General features: G+C 34.1%; 1 protein-coding gene across 28 annotated transcripts in view; it reads right to left on the reverse strand.

Moving 5' to 3' along the window:
* CaMKII (Calcium/calmodulin-dependent protein kinase II) overlaps positions 1-26,642 on the reverse strand; it is a 127,588-nt gene that overhangs the window by 59,843 nt on the left and 41,103 nt on the right. For 23 of the 28 annotated variants that reach the window (XR_012459073.1, XR_012459072.1, XR_012459074.1 and 20 more), the window contains 2 exons: positions 4,407-4,501; positions 2,045-2,137 (listed from right to left, as the gene is read on the reverse strand). Coding sequence is in view for 23 of the 28 variants with exons in the window: in XM_074129740.1 (XP_073985841.1) it covers positions 2,045-2,137; positions 4,407-4,501 (188 nt within the window). In the remaining 5 variants the exon portion in view is untranslated. The remainder of the gene's footprint in view (positions 1-2,044; positions 2,138-4,406; positions 4,502-26,642) is intronic. The other 5 variants (XM_074129762.1, XM_074129759.1, XM_074129750.1 and 2 more) reach the window with 1 other exon arrangement.

Genomic DNA, 26,642 nt, shown 5'->3' on the forward strand with positions numbered 1-26,642 from the left:
GGACTTTATTACTTGATAAAAAAAAGCAATTCTTCTTCACTACACTGAGAGTACACCCCCTCTTACATAAACTTTTTTAAAAATATTTTCCAATCCTCGTTACATTAAACGATTAATCAGAAACGAGGAATGAAAAGAGCTCCAGGCGCCAATTACCACAGATTTTTCGAGCCTTAAATTTAAAAAAAAAATGGTCAAGTGTCTAACATTAAACGTTGGAATTAAACCAAGATTTTACTGCAATCATCTGTATGTACCGCTGCAGATTTCTGACTTCTGATTTTTTCCTTCTTGAGAATTATTTATCTTGCTAAGAGGAGAATCAACTTTAACCGTTATTCTCATGGGCCAATATTTCAAGAAACTTATTTACTTTTACAAATCAAGAAAGGTACACCATCTTGTGAACAAACAGAACCATTAAGGTGCAACATATTGACTATTGCGATAAAGTGTTAGCCGAGGAATATATAGTTTAGAAGTATTCATAAATAATATTATTTCTACAGTAGTATTATCTGTTTTAAAATAACTAGAATTCTATTTGGTAATTTTTCTTAAACATTTCTAAAAATGTACATTTTCCAGCAGCTTTATTTGCTGACAGCCCTGTTGAAGTGAATAAAGTACATGGAATAATGACCTAGTTGAATAAAAGTCTCTTGGTCCTCTACCCAAGAAAAGACACTCAGAAAGAGGAGAAAAAAACCTTAATACAAAAGAGATTGAAAAATTATCAAACCAACACATGACTGCTTATCTTGATGGCCTCTTATGTTCTTACAATTGGTATTCTTTAGTTCAACACTTTGAAAAGATTATTTAAATTTGTAAATATGACGTAGTAATCAGTACTGCCATCACTGATACCTGGTGCACAGAGCCGGACTTGTCGATAAGAAGAAAACATTTCTATTGTTTCTAAAATCGAGAATCGTTGAACTGCTTACCAACCCTGGTTTATTCCTGGCTTGACTTTTGACTTTAGGCGCTTAAAGAAGCTGGATCTCTTTATAAATCGATTAATTATCGAGAGATCCGAATTATGGTAAGAAATAATAAATTACAGCAAGAGAGAGAAAGCGAAAGAATGAGTTTGCTGAGAATTAATAAATGGAGCAGATCATTATTCTGGACTTCTAGTACTACCCGGAAGGCAAATAAAAATGTGGGCACCACTGAGAGTGTGGCGTCCGTGTTGTCGCCGGCCTCAAGGGAAGGAGGAAACTCTATAGTCAGAGACTGCCTTCCTGATAATGATTTATAGCGGAGTCATACGGGCGTGGGCATCAGTAAAACCCGCCACAGTGTCCATTCCGTGGCGGCCGCCCGCCAAAGTGGCAACAATGATTTATTGTCGTTCGATCGCCGGACAACAAGAACCCTCCTCTCGGATCCCCAGGAACCAAGACTCCCAGAGTTGTTTGCGGCCTCCCACAGATAAATCTTCAAATTATTTAGTTAGTATTTATCAACTGGCAAATAGATGTCCACTCTGTACTGGTGTGGAACAGTACTTAAGAACAAAGTAGTGGGAGGAAAGATTGCAGTAAGTATTTGAATAAAACGAACTCCAAAATTTGAGTAAATTTTTACTTTTTTCAATCAGGGGACATTAAAAAGAATATGTCCATTAAAACTTCAAATCGAAAATCGCAGATTACAATTTCACTTATTAGTAAGAGAAAAAGAAGGATAGGAGAAAATAGGTATTAAAGTAAAGTAAATTGGGCGGACAGTGAAAGGACAAGAGGATTTGTTAGGATGCTGTATATTTCAGACTTTCTCTGGACAGAATGGAGCAGCTGGAGGCTCTGAGTTAGAGAGAACAAGTTTGCCGCTTTCTTTCACTTCCCAGAACCACAATAAAGAACGAGACGTCCAAAAAAAAAAAAAAAGTTCTGTCTTAGAATAACGAGTAAGTTCTTTTCTTAGCACATGTGGCGGTGTAATTCATTGCGAATGTTGGCACACCTGTCGCCACCAAAGTTATAGGCGCCCGCACCCTAAACACTAGGCAAATAATTGAACCAAATATAAGTACGTGGTTCCTGCTCGTCCATCCATCGACTGAACAGTGTCCAGTGGCCCTTTCTTGGATCTCGGGAGGCTATTTTCTCGTAATAACGTTCACAGTCTGTAAAATATTTAGTGCTTAAATTAAAAATTGTTAAATAAATAAATATTTATGCCTAAGATATGAAAATGATCTTTTACTGAACAACTAGCCGAGGTAATTACTTTTTAGCCATTTTATTAAGAATTCTACCTGTGTAACTTAACTAAATTGAAATGTAATACCACAAAATAGGACGTAACTTGAATGGGAACAATTATCCCCAGATAATCATCATTAATTAACCTAAAAAAAGGGTAACGATGCGCCATTGACCTGAACATGCCTGGTGATCTGGTATGATCACCTCACACAACTTGATCTTACATTAGCTAGAGAGAGAAACTCTCTTGCGGCTGCAAGGAGAGGGGTATTAGGGGTGGGTGGTGGAGAGAATTAGGGCTACACGGACATTTCATAGCCCCCCTTTGGGGTATGACCCGGATTGGATGGCAATATTTAATGGGTCAGTCCAATGAGCGAAGCTAGGCTAGATGTCGTGATTACAGCACGTAGATAACGGCTAGGAGTAATCGGCCGCTGGCCAATGCCATACTGTTTATAAAATATGCACTTCCCAGTGGCAATGCTTACCTGTATCTATCGATCAAACAACTCAGTTAATCGATATATGCTTTCAAAGTAATTAAAATTGCCGTTCTATGATCGAGTATTCTTTGCAATTTAGTTAAATGCATGAATTGTTCGCCAGGTCAAACACATTACTGCCAAATGTCATAGAATGTTGTTGAGAGGTGCCCTAAAAGAGCTATGATTAGGGAGGACCGATAGATGTGCTGGGGTATTACAATGGTACACCTAATTATACTACTTCATGGTCAGGCAGCCACGTGACCAAGATGAAGTGTTTTAATTGTTGAAATACAACTACTGAGTCCCCCTGAACAAGCGAACGTGTTTTTTTTTTTAAAAAAACAAAAGTCTGTGCTCCAATTTTTGAATTTCCATCAGTGAAAATGGCGGAAAGTTTTTGAATTGTTTAAGAAAAAGTTGCTTAGCACTTCAATATAGTTTCATTTTCTAATTGTTCGTTTATTATATATTTTGGTCACACAATGACTCACAGAAACCATTTATTTGGACTCGGGGGAACCTAAAATATGGATATTTCCTTAGATCTAAAATTTAGCATGATTTTATTACTTCCTTTTACCAGCAATAAGAGAAAGTGAAAAAGGTTTTATTTTTTCAAATGCAATTAAGCCTGGCAGTGTTGCCAAATTGTTATAGAGTTGTTGAAAGTTTTTCAGAAATATTTTTAACATGTGTGCCAACTATAGGAAAAAGAATTTATTATGTTGTTTCAGAGAATTTTCTAAGTGAATATGTGTGCATTTAGATCTCTGCGAATGGAGTTTAACTATTTATGTCGGTGTGTGTGTTTTTGTCGTGTGTCTTTGCACACACTGTTGAGGTGTGCACGCAACTTGTCCCATTATATTTTGATTTATGTTCACCGCCTCCAGTTATATAATATGTAATCAGAGTTATGGCCCATGTGTAAGGTCCTGAAACTGCCACATTGCTACCAACCTTCTCTACTTTTTACTCACGACAATTAATTTCGTGAACTGTTTTAATTTTGAAAGAAAGTAAGTTGAATATAATAAATAACTTTCTGAAATGTTGTTACTTTCAGAAAATTTTGAATTAATGCCCTTGAGAAATTATATCTGCTTTACCTCAATACAGATTAATACCAATTGGGTTGAGTGGACCAGCATCCCCCTTCTTGGCGTCTCTGCGGGTATCCCAGCCGAAGGAGTATCCTGAATTTGACAAGCATTTATTCGTGTACAAAATGATTTGCATACGCAATTTCAAGTTTTATACGCTTATTAAATACATCGTCGTAACTGGTTTGAGTATTATTTGAATGTCTTCTTCTCTATAAACCTTACAGGAGTATCTCTTGCCGCTATTGGCTTAATTAAATGTTCATCGTATTTTCTCTTATTTTAATAGGTAAGAGAAATTATTGTGAACAATGATCATGTAAACGGAAAATATCCGTTTGGAAGTTAGTTGAGTACGAAGAAGTGGTGTTTGTGAGTCTGCATCCGCTGTAGCTCAATAAAGAAAAATCTTAAAAAGTTGAAATTTATTATTTCGCCCACAAGTGGCGCACAAGTGACTGAGAAGTTAGAGGTTCATTAGCAGCACACTGGCCAAGGAGGATTAGTTGAAAATACTATTCATCTATTTTCTGGAACTGCGGGAGAAGATGATGTTAGGACGATAAGGAGAGAGTAATGATGAGTAGAATCACCTCTGGCCGACAATTTCTTCGTGTTGATGATCTTGGCAGCAAACTCCAGTCCGGTACACTTCTGCACACATCTTCTGACCACTGAGAACGCTCCTCTGAAACAGATCACAACGCCCTGATTAGCCCAGGTTACTTCTATCTGTAATCTTGAACACTGTTAAAGCTGCAAGGTAAAGCTCACTGGTCTGAAATGAAAGTTAATGTCACATGGTAATCAACATTTTGGCAACAATCTGGTTTTAAACCCGAAAAGACGATTTTCGCTGATCAAAGGAAACATTTCGTATAGATTCGCAGCAAAACTATGAATTTTATCATCAACTTGATTCGCATTAACAATATCTGGCTAAGCTTAGAATTGCCAAAAATGGCGCTTGTCCTGGAGAAGTGTTTAAAATAAAAGTTGTAGATCCACTTTGATAAATGAGTAGTTTCTAACTCAGAAGAATTGGAGCCAGTTTCGAGAAAATCTTAAAAAAAGGAAAAATAAAAACTGCTAGGTAAATTATTAACTTCCGGTCAGTCAAAATCGCATACAAGTTTGCAAAAGAAGAAAAACAAAATAATGGAAAATAAAACACTAGGGTCGATGAAAAATGGCTGCACTTCGAGGTATCTATGTTTTCCTCTTTATAGACTTAAATTTGAAAGAACCCGTGGGGGTGCGAAAAGTTTTGAAACAAGAATTAAGGGGTTTTTCCCATACTACCAAGTACATAAATACTCAGTTTAAAGAAAACCAGGGGCGGGTGTTGGTCTAGTGGTCAAGAGCGGGGCTTTGTAAGTGGGTGATCCCCAGTTCGAATCCCGCGTATGGCTACTTTTTATTGGTTAGAAAAAATTGTTTATAGTAAAGTGAAAGCTTTCGCCCACTATCCACGACATCTAATTGGTAGTTGAAATAATAGGCGATTACTGTACTTTAAAGAAAACCAGTTATGGAGGAAAAGGGATCTTTTCTGACAGAATGGTGAGAAGTGTTGGTCCAATTTTATCAGGACGATCGGTAGGGAATATTATATTATAAATGAGGTTAGGTTGGCAACATTTGGTTACGGGTGAAACGGCGTTATCTTTATAATATAGAATTCTGTCAGTTCGGTGAAATTTCTTCGATTATACATCGCTAGTTTACCCCAAAATATTGTCTGTAAGATGTCTGTAGAACAAGATATTCAGTGTATTACAAATAAATGGCTATCTCGTTTGAAAGATGGACAGTCTGTCATCCGCACCAACTGAATCGTTTTAATCATTCAGCTAATGGTGGCCAAGGATATCTCTCTAGTTCTTGGCAAGTTTGATTGGATCTTACCACTCCAGTGAGGTCATCTTCCGCCATCAACGAAATCAATGTTTTAGCCTTTATTTTACACAATTCGTACGCATGGGCGTCGCCAGCTTGTTTACAGGGAAGGGGGGCAGCTAATCTTTTATAGATTTTACAGGAAGTCAGTTTAAAGAAGTCGCATTATTAAGGAAATAACTGATAATTAATTAATTGAAAAGGATTTTTCAGGTTCATGAACAGTTTTCCAAGCTTAGTAATCGCAGACATCGACCTTACCTTTTCTGTGTTTATTTGATCAGCTGGTTAATCAGGCTGGAAACACATTGAAAGCTTTATCGTCACCGCTAATGTTAATTCAGCCTCCTTCTCCAAGACTTTAGTAACGTCCTCGTCGTTTAGCTCTCCACTTCTACTTTTCTTTCCTTTCCTTATTTTGCACCTAAGTTCTAACTATGCTTCTAGTCTCTCCAAAGCAGTGTTCCCTCTAATTTTTTGTGACCTGTGTGCACACTTTTTTAAGTGTGTGCAGTTTTTTCAAAAATAAACAAATTTTGCGCGGCAATTTAAAAAAGTGCATATAATAAAAATAATAATAATAAAAAAATACAATAATAGTATTAATATTCAGCCAAATTTTGTACCTACTTGCTACTTATACGCATTGACTCGATCTTACAGCATACCACACGTTACAACGGAACATAATTAAAAACAACATAAAACAAGTCAAATGATTAGTTCGTGAAGACAGAATTTAGCTGATTACTGTGGCTTCCCTTTTCCATTTAAATGAAAAATAAGAAAATTTAAATACTTAAAATGTAAAAACGTTGTCTGCTTCTAACTTTTTCAATTAAAACATTTGTCAAAACAAACAAACAATAACAACAATTCACAACCCATTAAGAGTCCATGAACAGACAAGACAGAAGACACACCAACCCTCTAATGATGTAAAACAGTATATTGTAAATTAGCCTTGTAGATGACCTAGTCCCTAGATCGAAAGCTCGGCATAATAAAGTTTATAATGACTGAAACTGGCATTTATTTTTCATCCTATTGAAACTATGATTCAGTCACCAATCATTCTGCATAAATTTACTTAAATTTACAAAAAAATTTTTGTGCGCGCAAATATTTTTCATGTGCGCTTTGTTTAAAATTTATGTGCGCGCGCACACGCGCACAGCTTAGAGGGAACACTGCTCCAAAGGGTAAAAACTGAAGAATAAAGCTTGCTATTCTCTTTTATTAACCCACTGTCAGGAGTAAAGAATTTGAACTGCGTGCCAAAATGCAAAAAATATGGCAACTCCAAGAAGGAGTCAAATTAAAGGTTTGAAACTTTCAAGTTGATACATTAAGTTAAGTAGCAAAGGATGAAAAAAACAACAATCACAAAAGAAGTTTAATATTGAGTTAAACCAATTACTAAATCGCTGTTCTCTTTTGGCACCTGTTCCCAGGGTTGCTTAAGGTGACGAAGTAAATCCTGCAAGTTGTTCGCTGAGTGGAGGGAACGCGGCGTCGATCCACACGTGTTCTGTTTGAGCACACATGTTCTGGGGAGGATGAGCTGCACAAGTAAAAAACTTCTACTTGTTCTGGAAATATCGAAAAGTTTAAGGCTAAAAATATCGATTCTCTTATTTTATTTCATTATCACCTGTACTGAGGTATATAAAAGGGATTGAGATGTTGATGAATACCTGAAGGACAGGTTTTTCCCTTAATTTAGTTTTCGTTATGCCATTTCCCTCTGACTATCCCCACTAGAACTTTACTACAATGTAAATGGCGTGCGAAAAAATGATGTGAGTCACTATAGCACTGCCATAAATACTTCAACGATAATACCATTTAGTAACACGGAGGTTATGTGATGCATAATACAGTTATCTAGCCATCTACTATTTCTAGTGAAGGCTAGAAAAATTGAACCAATCTATTTCATAATATGTGGAACTTCTAGTCACGATGATTTGGTTCAAAACTGGTGGCTTCAAAATCAAATATGGAATTGGTTCTGTCTGCGATTTTCTAATATTGAATAACACATTACAAAACTTACCAGTTTGTAAAAAAATCACTTTTTCTCATTCAGTGCACTTTAAAACGTATATTTTTGGCAGCACGATCTCTATGCCTATTTGTACAATTAAAAAAAACGTTGGTAAAAATGTTTATTGAGGGAGAACTCTGAAGCAACTAGTTCCTTTAATGTTTCATTGATGAAATTGAGAATAAATGCGCTTTTTGGGGGGGGGGAAATTGTGAATTTCATTTTGTGGTTCAGGATGCCTTTATTGATTAGGCAAGTAAAAATTTACTTCCATTGCAAAGTTGGGAATGTAACCTCTACTACACTAGCGCCTATGGCAGCATTTCTTACATATGTAAGTACTTTTCATGTATACATAAACATATGAATATGAGTACCTAGTCTACATAATGTATGAGATACATTTTATATGCAATATATGCTACATATGTAGATAGTCCATCTGCGGAAATAACTTTTATTTAGGGTATCAAGAGAAGGAAATAAATACGATGAGTGGTTTGGAGTTATTTCTGACAGAGTGTGCTCAGGTGGCCAGTGAGTGTTGCGATCTCGCGGCCGTCTAGCACACTACAGCGACGGAGCTCCTAATCGCACGATCTCGGTAACTAGAATGCTGTAGAACACGCCAAGCTACAGCCAAATGATCGCTAATCGCTAACGAGAGTCTAAGCGGTTGAAATTTCTGAAAATTATCTGCTGTGAACTCACAATACTTTCTCTCACTAGAACTCTTAAGGTTCTAACTTACAATTTACTTATTTTTTACCAACAATTGAGTCAATTTGATGCTGATTAAAATTATACAATTTGCAACTTCACATCAAATTGTAATGTACACCATTCCCTTATACGCGAACCACCCTAAAACGAATTATTCTACAAAAATGATTAAAGGAAAAATTATAAATCTGGATGATTGCAATATTTAATGAGCCATTTCCGACAAAGTTCATGAAATAAAGAGGTACTTCCTATTCTTCAAACTTGGTTTTAGCGAGCATTTAACCCTTAACAATAAACACCAGCTAGGATAGGATCCAATTCAGAAAAGTGGTTTTTTAGACCTCCTTTCCCGGAAATACCCTAAATGAAACTATTCAGAGGAAATGTTTCAAATAATGGTTCCAAAACCCGTCTACGGGAAATTCCATTTCAACCAGGAACACAGCGCTCATTAGATTGGCACTCTGACCTTCACAGAGCTACACCGCTATCTCTTTCTTTGATTTCTCTGAGGAAATCTTGATCACCACGCTGACCCATTCCGCAGACTGAGTAAAGGGGTTTTGATGTTTAAAAAAATATTTTGAAATTCGTCTTTTTAGTGACCAACACGTGCACGGCGAACCTTAGAGAATGAAATGTTATAATCACCTCCCACGGTTTCATTTCATTCTTTGTGCGTGCGTTTCCTGACAGACCGACACCATATCGACCAGGGCGACCCAATGCCGTATTCTTGGAAGTCAAGTTTGTAGCTAGTACTAGCCAAAGTTTGTTACTTCGTCAGGCTTTCTTATTTTCACCGCTACTAATCGATCACTCATTACGCATGTGCACTAAATGCTCATCGTTGCATATCGATAAAACTGTGGACATATACGTCAGCCTTGTGTTCTCAGAGCTTAAGCCTGTACACGCTATAATCTTTCAACTTCATCCCTTCGCAAGCATTCCTCCAGTTGTTTCTAATTTGAGTTTCCACAATAATCGAAATGTTTTCGATTCTTCTCAATCTGAAATTGTGTCCCCGCTCCCATGAAAATAAATCGAAGAATTATTCATTCACGAATAGATCCATGAAATGATTATTTATTGAACAAGCGTGTATAGTAGAGTTTCCATTCAGAGTTTTGGCCACAGGAGCGTAGCGAGTGGGCTCAGTCGAGGGAAATCACTTCCTCAAGAGTTCAATAGTAAACTTTTCCAGCAATCACTTCAATAATTCAGGAGATTTATGCTCTACAGTTACTCGAACTGGCCGCGTTCAAGTTTGCAGATTATTGGATTAACAGAGCTTTAATAAAGAAAGAAATATATTGTGATATAATTTAATTTTGTATCATTACTTTCTTATTCTGTCACGGAGAAAACCAAATGAAGTTATGGGCGAACTAAGCGCTAAGTATCTGATATTTTCAAGAAAAGATGGTTTATGAAGATGAGGAATTTGGTGAAGTTCTTGAAGAAAGTAATAAAACTAGCCGCCAGAGCCTGGTTTCACTCTATGATGTTCAGCGAGCCAAAATAACGTGAATGATCTGGGATCTTTCTAACCTAAAACTTGAAATATAAGAGTTTCAAAACTTTAGAATAGATATATCCTCGGCGCTCCATCTCTTGGTTTCTACTGATTTTTTGGGGGCGTAAAATTAAAACGTTTGTGGCCATTATTTAATATATTGTCGTTTTATAATGAGTTTGGTTTTTTACCACAGTTTGGAAATAACAACTAGGTTGTGTTTCTCTGAAAGAGAGTTTTATTTTGACATTAGTAATATTAATAAACATTAATTTTTTCGATACAAATTATTTAAGTGTTCTTCACTACATGAAAAAGAGAAACGACAGTCACAGTCGTTTATTTACATCACTATGTTTTTAGAACCTAACCTGCCCATTTTTCCCTACCCACGCTTCACTCGAAGCTACGAGCATGCGCTCTGAGATGGACGGAGTAATTTAAATTAAATATCTTTTAGTTATACAATATGTCATATTTAATAAAATAACGGTACTTCATTTTATGAGTAAAAAAAGAATTAGCGGTTTGTAGACGCGGGCTTTCTGGCTGTGTGGGTTTCCACAGTGAAGAGCGATTTCTATGACACAGTGCCAAGCGAAAATTATACATAATAAGTAGATATTCAATCCATCAACACAAGGCTGTCTCACACCAGGCGAACTGTACCCGTTGGTACTACGGCGGCAAGGAGTCGCGTCACGTCGAACCGGAGGTCACATGTCTGTATGAGACAATATTCAGAGCGCTAGGTTTCATTGGATCAGGTTAGTGCGCCATTATCTGACAGTTATTGAACCAGCAGTTATATCGGCTCATCAATACTTCGCTAACAAGCAGCCAAGGCCGTGCTAATGTCAAAACTATAATTTTTCTTATCGCCCAATAAACAGACTAACGGTCATTTCGGTTAAGTTGTTTAACCAATCCAACAATACTGTTTGCTGTACTTGCAGTCAGATCAAGCGGATTTGAAACTTAGTGAATTTGAAAAACACATTTGGAACTCGCATGACTTGTTTCAATTTTGACTGTTTTCAAGAAAAATCTAAAGAAAAATAAAAAATGAATTCCTATTAGGTCAGAATGGGAAGAAACGGACTCTGCAACTACAATAAAGCAAATCTGCGTGGAGCTACAGTGAATTTAATAACAAACTAGTTTTGTAGTACCTCTACCTTCTTCTAGTGCTCATTCTTTAACATAATCGTTCTATTTCGTGATAATGGATAAATCATTGTCTTGATGACAACCCTTCAGACGGCCCGAAATACCAAGAAACATGACTGCCGAACGTTCTGCGCTTTCCCGTCGTCATTGATTCGTTAGGCTTAACATATATGGCTCGTCAACATTATTCACTATAAAACTATTTAATTCCTCCAACAATAAATACTGTTAATTCATATTGCTCATTACAAGTAAAAATAAAGAATCATTTCAATTAGATTTCCATTTTCGTTTGTTTTCATACTTTTCTATTTTATAAACATTATATTTTTAATAAAAAGCTTTCTGAATTAACACTTTTTCTATATTTTTCTTTGTTCTGGAACTTTATGAAATATTTTGAACTCTGGTCGCCTTTAAACGAAGGGCTGCGATTGCGCCCTTCTTAATGCTGATGGTTTCTCTTACCCCCAAGGATCAAATTCTATATCCTACTATTCGGACTACAGGCACCTCAATAAACACGTACTGAGGAGAATTAAAAGAAAATTGTATGGGATCTCAAGAGAGGAATGTTAGTTACAGCAGCGGTAGAAAGGCAGCTGGACAGATAAGAGAACGAGCGAGTGCATGAGGCCCTCGGGCCAAATGGAACCCAGTGAACACCACCCTGTTAGCAAGTGGGAAATAGTGAAAAACAAACATGGCCGCGCACGTGGGGAAACTGGTGCCCCGGGATGATACTGCTCGACCTTTGGTCCTCCATTGAGATTTATGAAGACAAGTGACCTTTTATACTCGCAGCAACACTACCACCACCACGTTTTGGATTTTCATTGCATTCATGGTTGCCGCCTAATGAAAATATGAGCCAGCATAAAGCTTCATCATATTCTCCAATGGCTTGAGGTGGGACACGGAGTAGTTTGCCGCCTCTCGGTAAGCTACCGCCTCATTTCACACAAAAACACAAATTGTTGACTGTGCGCGAGATACTTTCACAACTCTACCTCGTACGCTTTGTTGACGATAAATTCGTGGCATAGGTATAGTTTAGCTAAAATAAATAAGGATGAAAACTGGGTACACCCCCCTGGAGTAGAGGTCGTTATGGCCCCCAGCCAGCCTTACACTCTCATCACTAGAAATCTACGTCGTAAAATCTGCGTAAAATAAATCTAAAATTCCAAATTTTAGAAACATATCCTTAACTAATATTGTGCAATTTAACAACAGAAACAACAGAATTTAGCAAGAAGAAAAAGGTATCTCGGTTTTGGTAACACATTTACTACCCTCATTAAGAATAAACAACAGATGGAATCACCTCCGAAGAACGGCACTTTTGAAGGAGTCTGCGCAAAATATCAATACACCCACACAAAGATCAATTAGTAAAAATCCTTTTTCGAACTCAGGGACCTCAAAGCAGGATACTTACGGTCACATCTAAAAATCAAAAATCTGCACAATGGCTTCTCTCACCTCAAGAAAAAAAAAGTTCCCTTACGAAGAATCTAATTGGCTGACGGAAGGAAGTAGTTGGGCCGCAAAACTTAGCGACTGAGTCTTAAATTCTTAGCCCTAATTAATTCCTCATCATCAGCAGAATGAGAAGCGGTGGCCATGGCAACGCAGTGCACAGCCTGCCGCATTCTCCAAACAGTGTTCAGACTTGTTGTTTAGCAATGCAGATGGAGGTGGTCTCTCCGTGCCGCCCTCTTGTTCTACTCCTCCAACTCTAATTGATGCAAATTGAATGTTTTAGCGAAAAATATTCGCCCTTACAAAAGCATAACAATGGAGGCGGCAGCAGAAACGCCCACCCCCCAAAGCAGACATTAATATTCATGGACTAGTTGAAAGTAATTTTATAACCTGTTCGTTACTCGCACGTAGGAGGAACTGTTACGATTGTGTCTTACTTTCAAAATTGTGTTAGCGCCTTAAATATTGGTTTTTATAGTCTAGTATAAGAATAAAATATTTTTAACGCTTTTGTTCTTAAAGATGTGTAGACTTATTATCTCACAAACGTATAGTTGTTTCAAGCTCAAAGTTAGTAAGTCTCTTCAGCACACCCGATACGAACACTTTGTTCCGATATTCCAGGAGGTTATACTTATGTAAACCTGAACTTGCAGCTTACCTCCTCCATTAGTGCTTTCTTAATATTACTAATGCAAATTTTCCCTTACCACGCTGATAATTCTAGTCTAATTAAAAGTCTTCCAAAGTTCGGTTATTAATAATTTAATATCTACTTTAAAAGGAGTTATTAATAAAAAAGGCAAAAAGTCAGCGCGCATCTGGGCTTGGAGAAGTTTGTATTACTTAGGTCCTAATGCCCCTGAGACGGCTGACTACCATGATGACGTCATCACATGTCATTGCCTTCTTAATGGATCTATAGTAACTCACTGGTATTAAACAAAACAAAAAACTATATGGTATTAACCATAAGGCGGCTTTCTTTTTATTAAATCTGATTCTATCACTGGCACTTCTTTGAAAATCTGAATTCTCAAAACATAATTAATTCTTATTAAAATTATTAGTCTCTAAAACAGTGGTTCTTAACCTTTTCATAGATGCGGAACACAATTATATGCATATATTTTACTCGCGGAACACTAACATTAAATAATTTGAAATTCGGTATTTAGCAAGAACTTAAAATTAAATTCAAATTAAAAAAAAAAAGAACAATTTTTTGTTTTCGTATCTTTCCTAAGTTTCTAAATTTCAATACATTTAAAATTGAAATTTCGCGGAACACTTGGACCATATTCGCGGAACACCGGTTAAGAACCACTCCTTTATATCTTCTAAAATTATAGATCTGTACACAAAATAACTATAGTTTATAATTGAGAAAAACAAAGTGTATAAGAGTACAAAATTCCATATCAATACGTGGTTCACTGTGGGAGATATAGAACGGCCATAATTTTACAGAATTTCATGACCCAAAATATTCAACCCTTTATATCTTCTACCTTTTTAGGTCTGTGTACAAAATAACTATAGTTTATAATTGAGAAAAACAAAGTGTATAAGAGAACAAAATTCCATACCAATACGTGGTTCACAATGGGAGATATAAAACGGCTATAATTTTACAGAATTTCATGACCCAAAACATTTTCAACCCTTTATATCTTCTATATTTATAGATCTGTGCACAAAATAACTATAGTTTATAATTGAGAAAAACAAAGTGTATAAGAGAACAAAATTCCATACCAATACGTGGTTCACAATGGGAGATATAAAACGGCTATAATTTTACAGAATTTCAAGACCCAAAACATTTTCAACCCTTTATATCTTCTATATTTATAGATCTGTGCACAAAATAACTATAGTTTATAATTGAGAAAAACAAAGTGTATAAGAGAACAAAATTCCATACCAATACGTGGTTCACAATGGGAGATATAAAACGGCTATAATTTTACAGAATTTCATGACCCAAAACATTTTCAACCCTTTATATCTTCTATATTTATAGATCTGTGCACAAAATAACTATAGTTTATAATTGAGAAAAACAAAGTGTATAAGAGAACAAAATCCCATACCAATACGTGGTTCACAATGGGAGATATAAAACGGCTATAATTTTACAGAATTTCATGACCCAAAACATTTTCAACCCTTTATATCTTCTACCTTTTTAGGTCTGGGCACAAAATAACTATAGTTTATAATTGAGAAAAACAAAGCATATAAGAGAACAAAAGTTCATTCGAATACGTGGTTCACAGTGGGAGATATAAAACGGCTTTAATTTTATAGAATTTCATGACCCAAAAAATTTTCCAACCTTTATATCTTCTACATTTATAGATTTGTGCACAAAATAACTATAGTTTATAATTGAGAAAAACAAAGTGTATAAGAGAACAAAATTCCATACCAATACGTGGTTCACGGTAGGAGATATAGAACGGCCATAATTTTACAGAATTTCATGACCCAAAAAATTTTCAACCCTTCATATCTTCTACCTTTTCAGGTGTGTGCAAAAAATAACTATAGTTTATAATTGAGAAAAACAAAGTGTATAAGAGAACAAAAGTTCATTCGAATACGTGGTTCACAGTGGGAGATATAAAACGGCTTTAATTTTATAGAATTTCATGACCCAAAAAATTTTCCAACCTTTATATCTTCTACATTTATAGATTTGTGCACAAAATAACTATAGTTTATAATTGAGAAAAACAAAGTGTATAAGAGAACAAAATTCCATACCAATACGTGGTTCACGGTAGGAGATATAGAACGGCCATAATTTTACAGAATTGCATGACCCAAAAAATTTTCAACCCTTCATATCTTCTACCTTTTCAGGTGTGTGCAAAAAATAACTATAGTTTATAATTGAGAAAAACGAAGTGTATAAGAGAACAAAATTCCATACCAATACGTGGTTCACAGTGGGAGATATAGAACGGCCATAATTTTACAGAATTTCATGACCCAAAAAATTTTCAACCCTTTCTATCTTCTATATTTATAGATCTGTGCACAAAATAACTATAATTTATAATTGAGAAAAACCAAGTGTACAAGAGAACAAAATTCCATACCAATACGTGGTTCACATTGGGAGATATAGAACGGCCATAATTTTACAGAATTTCATGACCCAAAAAATTTTCAACCCTTCATATCTTCTACCTTTTTAGGTCTGTGCACAAAATAACTATAGTTTATAATTGAGAAAAACAAAGTGTATAGGAGAACAAAATTCCATACCAATACGTGGTTCACAGTGGGAGATATAGAACGGCCACAATTTTACAGAATTTCATGACCCAAAAAATTTTCAACCCTTTATATCTTCTATATTTATAGATCTGTGTACAAAATAACTATAGTTTATAATTGAGAAAAACAAAGTATATAAGAAAAAAAAATTCCATACCAATAAGTGGTTCACAATGGGAGATATAGAACGGCCATAATTTTACAGAATTTCATGACCCAAAAGATTTTCAACCCTTCATATCTTCTACCTTTTTAGGTCTGTGCACAAAATAACTATAGTTTATAATTGAGAAAAACAAAGTATATAAGAGAACAAAATTCCATACCAATACGTGGTTCACAGTGGGAGATATTGAACGGCCATAATTTTACAGAATTTCATGACCCAAAAAATTTTCAACCCTTTATATCTTCTATATTTATAGATCTATGCACAAAATAACTATAATTTATAATTGAGAAAAACCAAGGGTACAAGAGAACAAAATTTCATACGAATACGTGGTTCACAATGGGAGATATAGAACGAGCATAATTTTACAGAATTTCATGACCCAAAAAGTTTTCAACCCTTTATATCTTCTATATTTATAGATCTGTGCACAAAATAACTATAGTTTATAATTGAGAAAAACAAAGTATATAAGAGAAAAAAATTCCATACCAATAAGTGGTTCACAATGGGAGATATAGAACGGCCATAATTTTACAGAATTTCATGACCCAAAAGATTTTCAACCTTTTATATCTTCTACCTTTTTAGATCTGTGCACAAAATAACTATAGTTTATAATTGAGAAAAACAAAGTGTACAAGAGAACAAAAGTTCATTCGAATACGTGGTTCACAGTGGGAGATATAAAACGGCCCTAATTTTACAGAATTTCATGACCCAAAAAATTTTCAACCCTTTATATCTTCTACCTTTTTAGATCTGTGCACAAAATAACTATAGTTTATATTTGAGAAAAACAAAGTGTACAAGAGAACAAAAGTTCATTCGAATACGTGGTTCACAGTGGGAAATATAAAACGGCCCTAATTTTACAGAATTTCATGACCCAAAAAATTTTCAACCCTTTATATCTTCTATATTTATAGATTTGTGCACAAAATAACTATAGTTTATAATTGAGAAAAACAAAGTGTACAAGGGAACAAAAGTTCATTCGAATACCTGGTTCACAGTGGGAGATATAGAACGGCCATAATTTTACAGAATTTCATGACCCAAAACATTTTCAACCCTTTATATCTTCTATATTTATAGATCTGTGCACAAAATAACTATAGTTCATAATTGAGAAAAACAAAGTGTATAAGAGAACAAAATTCCATACCAATACGTGGTTCACAGTGGGAGATATAGAACGGCCATAATTTTACAGAATTTCATGACCCAAAAAATTTTCAACCCTTTCTATCTTCTATATTTATAGATTTGTGCACAAAATAACTATAGTTTATAATTGAGAAAAACAAAGTGTACAAGAGAATAAAAGTTCTTTCGAATACGTGGTTCACAGTGGGAGATATAGAACGGCCATAATTTTACAGAATTTCATGACCCAAAAAATTTTCAACCCTTTATATCTTCTACCTTTTTAGATCTGTGCACAAAATAACTATAGTTTGTAATTGAGAAAAACATAGTGTATAAGAGAACAAAATTCCATACTAATACGTGGTTCACAGTGGGAGATATAGAACGGCCATAATTTTACAGAATTTCATGACCCAAAAAATTTTCAACCCTTTATATCTTCTACCTTTTCAGGTCTGTGCACAAAATAACTATAGTTTATAATTGAGAAAAACAAAGCATATAAGAGAACAAAATTGCATACCAATACGTGGTTCACAGTGGGAGATATAGAACGGCCATAATTTTAAAGAATTTCATGACCCAAAAAATTTTCAACCCTTTATATCTTCTATATTTATAGATCTGTGCACAAAATAACTATAATCTATAATTGAGAAAAACCAAGTGTACAAGAGAACAAAATTTCATACGAATACGTGGTTCACAATGGGAGATATAGAACGAGCATAATTTTACAGAATTTCATGACCCAAAAAATTTTCAATCCTTTATATCTTCTATATTTATAGATCTGTGCACAAAATAACTATTGTTTATAATTGAGAAAAACAAGGTATATAAGAGAAAAAAATTCCATACCAATAAGTGGTTCACAATGGGAGATATAGAACGGCCATAATTTTCAGAATTTCATGACCCAAAAGATTATCAACTCTTTATATCTTCTATTTTTTAGATCTGTGCACAAAATAACTATAGTTTATAATTGAGAAAAACAAAGTGTATAAGAGAACAAAATTCCATACCAATACGTGGTTCACAGTGGGAGAAATAGAACGGCCATAATTTTACAGAATTTCATGACCCAAAAAATTTTCAACCCTTCATATCTTCTACCTTTTTAGGTCTGTGCACAAAATAACTATAGTTTATAATTGAGAAAAACAAAGTGTATAAGAGAACAAAATTCCATACCAATACGTGGTTCACAGTGGGAGATATAGAACGGCCACAATTTTACAGAATTTCATGACCTAAAAAATTTTCAACCCTTTATATCTTCTATATTTATAGATCTGTGCACAAAATAACTATAATTTATAATTGAGAAAAACCAAGTGTACAAGAGAACAAAATTTCATACGAATACGTGGTTCACAATTGGAGATATAGAACGAGCATAATTTTACAGAATTTCATGACCCAAAAATTTTTCAACCCTTTATATCTTCTATATTTATAGATCTGTGTACAAAATAACTATAGTTTAGAATTGAGAAAAACAAAGTATATAAGAGAAAAAAATTCCATACCAATAAGTGGTTCACAATGGGAGATATAGAACGGCCATAATTTTACAGAATTTCATGACCCAAAAGATTTTCAACCCTTCATATCTTCTACCTTTTTAGGTCTGTGCACAAAATAACTATAGTTTATAATTGAGAAAAACAAAGTGTATAAGAGAACAAAATTCCATACCAATACGTGGTTCACAATGGGAGATATAGAACGGCCATAATTTTACAGAATTTCATGACCCATAAAATTTTCAACCCTTTATATCTTCTATATTTATAGATTTGTGCACAAAATAACTATAGTTTATAATTGAGAAAAACAATGTGTACAAGAGAACAAAAGTTCATTCGAATACGTGGTTCACAGTGGGAGATATAAAACGGCCATAATTTTACAGAATTTCATCACGCAAAAAATTTTCAACCCTTTATATCTTCTACCTTTTTAGGTCTGTGCACAAAATAACTATAGTTTATAATTGAGAAAAACAAAGTATATAAGAGAACAAAATTCCATACCAATACGTGGTTCACAGTGGGAGATATAGAACGGCCATAATTTTACAGAATTTCATGACCCAAAAAATTTTCAACCCTTTATATCTTCTATATTTATAGATCTGTGCACAAAATAACTATAATTTATAATTGAGAAAAAGCAAGTGTACAAGAGAACAAAAATTCATACGAATACGTGGTTCACAATGGGAGATATAGAACGAGCATAATTTTACAGAATTTCATGACCCAAAAAATTGACAACCCTTTATATCTTCCATATTTATAGATCTGTGCACAAAATAACTATAGTTTATAATTGAGAAAAACAAAGTATATAAGAGAAAAAAATTCCTTACCAATAAGTGGTTCACAATGGGAGATATAGAACAGCCATAATTTTACAGAATTTCATGACCCAAAAGATTTTCAACCCTTCATATCTTCTACCTTTTTAGATCTGTGCACAAAATAACTATAGTTTATAATTGAGAAAAACAAAGTGTATAAAAGAACAAAATTCCATACCAATACGTGGTTCACAGTTGGAGATATAGAACGGCCATAATTTTACAGAATTTCATGACCCAAAACATTTTCAACCCTTTATATCTTCTACCTTTTTAGGTCTGTGCACAAAATAACTATAGTTTATAATTGAGAAAAACAAAGTGTATAAGAGAACGAAATTCCATACCAATACGTGGTTCACAGTGGGAGATATAGAACGGCGATAATTTTACAGAATTTCATGACCCAAAAAATTTTCAACCCTTTATATCTTCTACCTTTTTAGCTCTGTGCACAAAATAACTATAGTTTATAATTGAGAAAACCAAAATGTATGTAATTGTCCAGTAGAGCACTCCACGATCCCGACCATTAACGCGAGTGCAGGTTAGAAGACTGTGAAGGTTCTTAGAAACTTAGAGAGTGACGCTCAGTGACTTGATTGTTTACATTGTGTAATTTTTATTTAGTTGGTTGAAACAACTTGTAATTTAATTATTCTTTACAGGTTTGTTTTATTTATATTATCTTTTGCAGGATTTATTTGTAACATTATTAAAATAATTTGTATAATTCTTTACAGAATAAATAAATCTGTGTTTACCGACTTTACAAATTAAATTACAAGGATTGAATACCAAGAAGGATGGATCATGAACCAAAGATATTTGTGCATATTATTAAAAAAGGTGAAAATGAATTTGAATTGGCTGGTTTATCTGAAGATAAGAGGTTATGGTACTCTTTACCCGTGGAATATCAGGATTTGAAGGTACACAAAATATTATCTACTAAATCATCAGTGAAAAGGGCGATTGTAGCAATAAAACCAATTAATGGGTACCGAAAATTGGGAGTTAAACTAGATGAAGAGTTAAAGAAAATATATTTTGATGAAGATAGTAATTTATGCTATACGAACATTTCATTAGAAGAAATCGACCCAAATGTAGATACAAATGGGAGATTTGACCATTCTGAAGAACAAAATTTAGTTAGGCGAATTAAAGAATTGGAATTGAAACTAAACAGTAGTGAGATGAAGTTACATGAAGTAGAAAAGAAATTTATACTGGATAAATTTGATAGAAAACAAAATTCTACAGAGTGGTTAAATCAATTTGAAAAAGAATGTGATAGACATAACGTTATGAATGCCTTAAACAGAATAGAAATTTTACGGTTTTTTTTAAGTGGTTCTGCCAAGGACTGGTATGAGGCTAATTTAAAGAAAATTGGTTTGTTAGATTGGCAAAAATGGAGAGATTCCTTTTTAATTGTATTCGAAGATAAAGGTTGGTCAAAGATTCGAAAGGCATATAGCTATAAATACTTAGGAGGGTCGTTGGTGGATTATGCCTTAGTTAAAGAAAGGTTATGCTTAGATATTGAGAGTAATGGCACAGTTTTATCTCGAATCAATATGATTGTGGTAGGATTACCAATAGAAATACAAAATTCATTAGATCGCCAGGCAATCGAATCCATTGAAGAACTTTTGAGGGAATTAAAAAAGTTGGAAGACTCAGTAATGAGAATACAGAAAGAGGTTATACAGCACCCAAGTAGCCACAAAACCAATGGAAAGCAAAATTTTAAAATTGATATGAAAAAAAAACCTAACGAATTACAAAAAAAACCGTGTCCCCTCTGTGATTCTTTAGGGTGGCCAAATCGGTACCACCCGATAACAGAATGTCGAAATAAAAATTTGCATGCCACGAAACAACAAGTTAATTTAAGTGAAGCACGTGAAGAGCCAGAAATTGATGACAAAGATTTAAACTAAAGAGCCCGGGGAATTTTAATCCACTAATTAAATTAAACGTAGTAGTAGATAAAAAGAGGAAAATAAAAGCCGTCTATGATAGTGGATCGAACATAAGTTTGATTAATCAGAGACTGGTAGATGCTTTGAAATTAAACTTGCTACGACATAAGAACGCATTCCGAACCATTAATGGATTAAATTTCTGTACAACCCGGGCAAATATTACATTAAGAATAGGAAATTTAACAAATACGCTTCATACTTATGTAGTCAAGAACAACCATTTTTCTTATGACCTTCTCTTAGGTCTTGATGCCATAAAAAAATTTAAACTTTGGCAAAATGATAAGTTAAAAATATTACAAAGAGATAACACAGGCAAATTAATTGATTTAGAGGAATTGAATATAACTACAACCAATTGCGAGGAGATTGAAAAAAACAAAAATAATAATAAAAAAGAAGAAAAATTAGATAGAAATATTTATAAAAAAGACGAATTAGATGGAACTATTAAAAAAGCAGAAAAATTAGATAGAAATATTGATAAACAAAGAAAAGTCCATGACATTAGGGATATAGAAGAGACATTACAAAGTCCTGTAGAGGTGAGGTTCAATGAATCTACTGAAATAAGCAAATATCTTGAAAAATTAGACCACCTTAAAGATGAATCTAGCAAATTACAAATTTTTAATATAATGAAGAGGTTTGACGATATTTTTGCAAAACATAAATTTGATGTAGGTAAAGTACAATCCAGAGAAGCTGAAATAAAATTGAAGACAGATGAGTACGTTACTATGCGGGCTTATAAATGTTCTAGGCCTGATGAACTTGAAATAAAAAAACAGATTAAGATGTTGCTGGAAGCAGACCTAGTAGAAGAATCAGATTCACCTTTCGCCTCCCCAGTTACACTGGCTTATAAAAAAGAAGACGGTCGCAGAACAAGACTATGCATTGATTTCCGGAAATTAAATAAATTAGTTGTACCCGAATGCTATCCGTTCCCTACAATAAATGAGGTAATAGATAAAATATCAAACTGTAAATTCTTTTCAGTTGTAGATATCAATTCTGCATTCTGGTGTATTTCAGTAAAAGCCGAAGACAGAGAAAAGACTGCATTTATAACTAAATATGGAAAGTTTATGTTCAAAGTCCTTCCTTTTGGTTTTAAAAATGCTCCAGCGATTTTCCAGCGAATACTTTCAAATCTCTTAAGGCGCAATAACCTAGATGAGTTTTCAGTAAACTACATAGATGATATCTTGATTTTTTCAAAAACTTGGCAGCAACATATGGACCATATCGAACAACTACTCATGGTATTACATAAAGAGGGCTTCAAGCTTAAATTGGAAAAATGTACTTTTGCAGCTAGTTCGGTTAAGTATCTTGGACATATTATTGAGGAAAACAAAATTTCTCCAGCTCAGGAAAATTTAATAGCTATTAAAAACCTAAAGAGGCCACATAATAAAAAAGGTGTACGCAGTATTTTAGGCACCATCAATTTTTATTTAAAATATATTCAAAATAGCGCACAAAAATTTGAACCGTTGCACCACTTATTAAGAAAAAATGTTAATTTTAAATGGACGGAGGAGTGCGAAAAGACTTTCACTCTAATCAAAGAATATCTATGTTCCTCACCAATCTTGTCCATCTATGATATTAACAAAGACTTATATATTGAAACGGATGCTAGCTATAAAGGTATTGGGGCAACAATGAAACAACCTCAAGCTGATGGGTTATTACATCCAGTGGCATATTTTTCGAGAAGACTATCGGAGAAAGAAAAAAAGATGGACGTCATTCATTTGGAATGTAAGGCAATTAAGGATGCTATTAAGTATTGGCAATACTATGTAATTGGTAGGGAGTTTACAGTTTGTAGCGACCATCGACCTTTAGAGAATTTGAGAACAAAAGCTAGAACCGATGAACTTTTGGGCGATTTAGTACACTATTTATCACAATTTAATTTCAAGATTGTTTACAAGAAAGGCAAAGACAATGTTCTGGCAGATATGTTGTCAAGGGAACCTGTCTTAGAATATTTTGAAAATGAAGATGCCATCAAAGTGGTAAATTTGATTCAATTAAATGAAATACTGAAAGATCAAAAAGAAAACGCCCAAGAAATTGATGCTACGAAACAAACAGAAACACGCAATAATATTATCTTTAAAAACTTACGAGGCAGAGCTCGAATATGGGTCTCCGTCCCATTTGGCATCAAATTAATAAAAAAATTACACGAGTATTATGGTCACATTGGGGTGGCCCAGCTCAAACAGAAAATTAGACAATTTTACTATTTTAGAAGACTTGATAAGTTAATAACCAGTTTTTGCGCAACTTGTTCCATATGTATGGAGAATAAAGTGCGTCGCGGTAGACTCATTGGACAAATGTCAAAACTTGGCCCCGCTTTAGAACCATACGAGATTATGTCTGTAGATTCTGTTGGCGGTTTTAGTGGAAATAGATCACCAAAAAAATTTATGCATATTTTGGTAGATCATTTTAGTCGTTACGCTTGGATATCCACTACAACGGGCCAAAGTGCACGAGACTTCATAAAGCTTATCGATCCTATTGCACAGAAAAACAAAGTGAAGATAATTTTAGCCGATCAGTATACAGGTCTGAATTCGGAAGAACTGAAACAATATCTGAAAAAAATGGAGATTAAATTAATATTTACATCTATTGATTGCCCACAGTCAAATGGTCCAAATGAGAGGCTGAACCAAACTCTAGTAAATAGAATTCGCTGTAAAATAAATAGTGGAGACACTAGAGCTTGGTCGAAAGTCGCAGAGGATTGTGTGGCCGATTACAATAAAACAATTCATTCCGCAACTAAATTCGAACCCGCATACTTACTTTTTGGACAACAATCCAACATTAGTCCGCCAGAAACTATACCCCAAAGGGATTTAGCTGAGGATCGGAAAGAAGCCTTTCAGAATTCAATGACTAGTTTTGAAGCCAACAAGAACGGAATTGACAAGAACAGACGAATTCATGAATTCAAAATTGGGGATCTAGTATATGTGGAAAACGGAAACAAACTCAATCGAAACAAAATGGATAGAGTCAGGATTGGTCCTTTTCCCATTACAAAAAGGATATCCTCCACAATGTATGAAGTAAATTGCGGCAAGAAGAAAAAGATGTCAAACTGCTTCCATACCAGCAAACTATCACCTTTCCTTGGAAATGTGACCTCAGAGGGGGAGGTGTAATTGTCCAGTAGAGCACTCCACGATCCCGACCATTAACGCGAGTGCAGGTTAGAAGACTGTGAAGGTTCTTAGAAACTTAGAGAGTGACGCTCAGTGACTTGATTGTTTACATTGTGTAATTTTTATTTAGTTGGTTGAAACAACTTGTAATTTAATTATTCTTTACAGGTTTGTTTTATTTATATTATCTTTTGCAGGATTTATTTGTAACATTATTAAAATAATTTGTATAATTCTTTACAGAATAAATAAATCTGTGTTTACCGACTTTACATGTATAAGAGAATAAAATTCCATACCAATACGTGGTTCACAATGGGAGATATAAAACGGCTATAATTTTACAGAATTTCATGACCCAAAAAATTTTCAACCCTTCATATCTTCTACCTTTTTAGGTCTGTGCACAAAATAACTATAGTTTATAATTGAGAAAAAAAAAGTGAATAAGAGAACCAAATACCATACCAATACGTGGTTCACAATGGGAGATATAAAACGGCTATAATTTTACAGAATTGCATGACCCAAAACATTTTCAACCCTTTATATCTTCTACCTTTTTAAATCAGTGCACAAAATAACTATAGTTTATAATTGAGAAAAACAAAGCATATAAGAGAACAAAAGTTCATTCGAATACGTGGTTCACAGTGGGAGATATAAAACGGCTTCAATTTTATAGAATTTCATGACCCAAAAAATTTTCCAACCATTATATCTTCTACATTTATAGATTTGTGCACAAAATAACTATAGTTTATAATTGAGAAAAACAAAGTGTATAAGAGAACAAAATTCCATACCAATACGTGGTTCACGGTAGGAGATATAGAACGGACATAATTTTACAGAATTTCATGACCCAAAAAATTTTCAACCCTTCATATCTTCTACCTTTTCAGGTGTGTGCAAAAAATAACTATAGTTTATAATTAAGAAAAACAAAGTGTATAAGAGAACAAAAGTTCATTCGAATACGTGGTTCACAGTGGGAGATATAGAACGGCCATAATTTTACAGAATTTTATGACCCAAAAAATTTTCAACCCTTTATATCTTCTACCTTTTTAAATCTGTGCACAAAATAACTATAGTTTATAATTGAGAAAAACAAAGTGTATAAGAGAACAAAATTCCATACCAATACGTGGTTCACAATGGGAGGCATAAAAGGGCTATAATTTTACAGAATTTCATGACCCAAAACATTTTCAACCCTTTATATCTTCTATATTTATAGATCTGTGCACAAAATAACTATAGTTTATAATTGAGAAAAACAAAGTGTATAAGAGAACAAAATTCCATACCAATACGTGGTTCACAGTGGGAGATATAGAACGGCCATAATTTTACAGAATTTCATGACCCAAAAAATTTTCAACCCTTCATATCTTCTACCTTTTTAGGTCTGTGCACAAAATAACTATAGTTTATAATTGAGAAAAACAAAGTGTATAGGAGAACAAAATTCCATACCAATACGTGGTTCACAGTGGGAGATATAGAACGGCCATAATTTTACAGAATTTCATGACCCATAAAATTTTCAACCCTTCATATCATCTACCTTTTTAGGTCTGTGCACCAAATAACTATAGTTTATAATTGAGAAAAACAAAGTGTATAAGAGAACAAAATTCCATACCAATACGTGGTTCACAATGGGAGATATAGAACGGCCATAATTTTACAGAATTTCATGACCCAAAAAATTTTCAACCCTTTATATCTTCTATATTTATAGATCTGTGTACAAAATAACTATAGTTTATAATTGAGAAAAACAAAGTA

This window comes from Rhodnius prolixus, unplaced genomic scaffold, assembly GCF_049639745.1.
Source record: "Rhodnius prolixus isolate KJV_2025 unplaced genomic scaffold, Rpr scaffold_15, whole genome shotgun sequence".
Lineage (NCBI taxonomy): Eukaryota > Metazoa > Arthropoda > Insecta > Hemiptera > Reduviidae > Rhodnius > Rhodnius prolixus.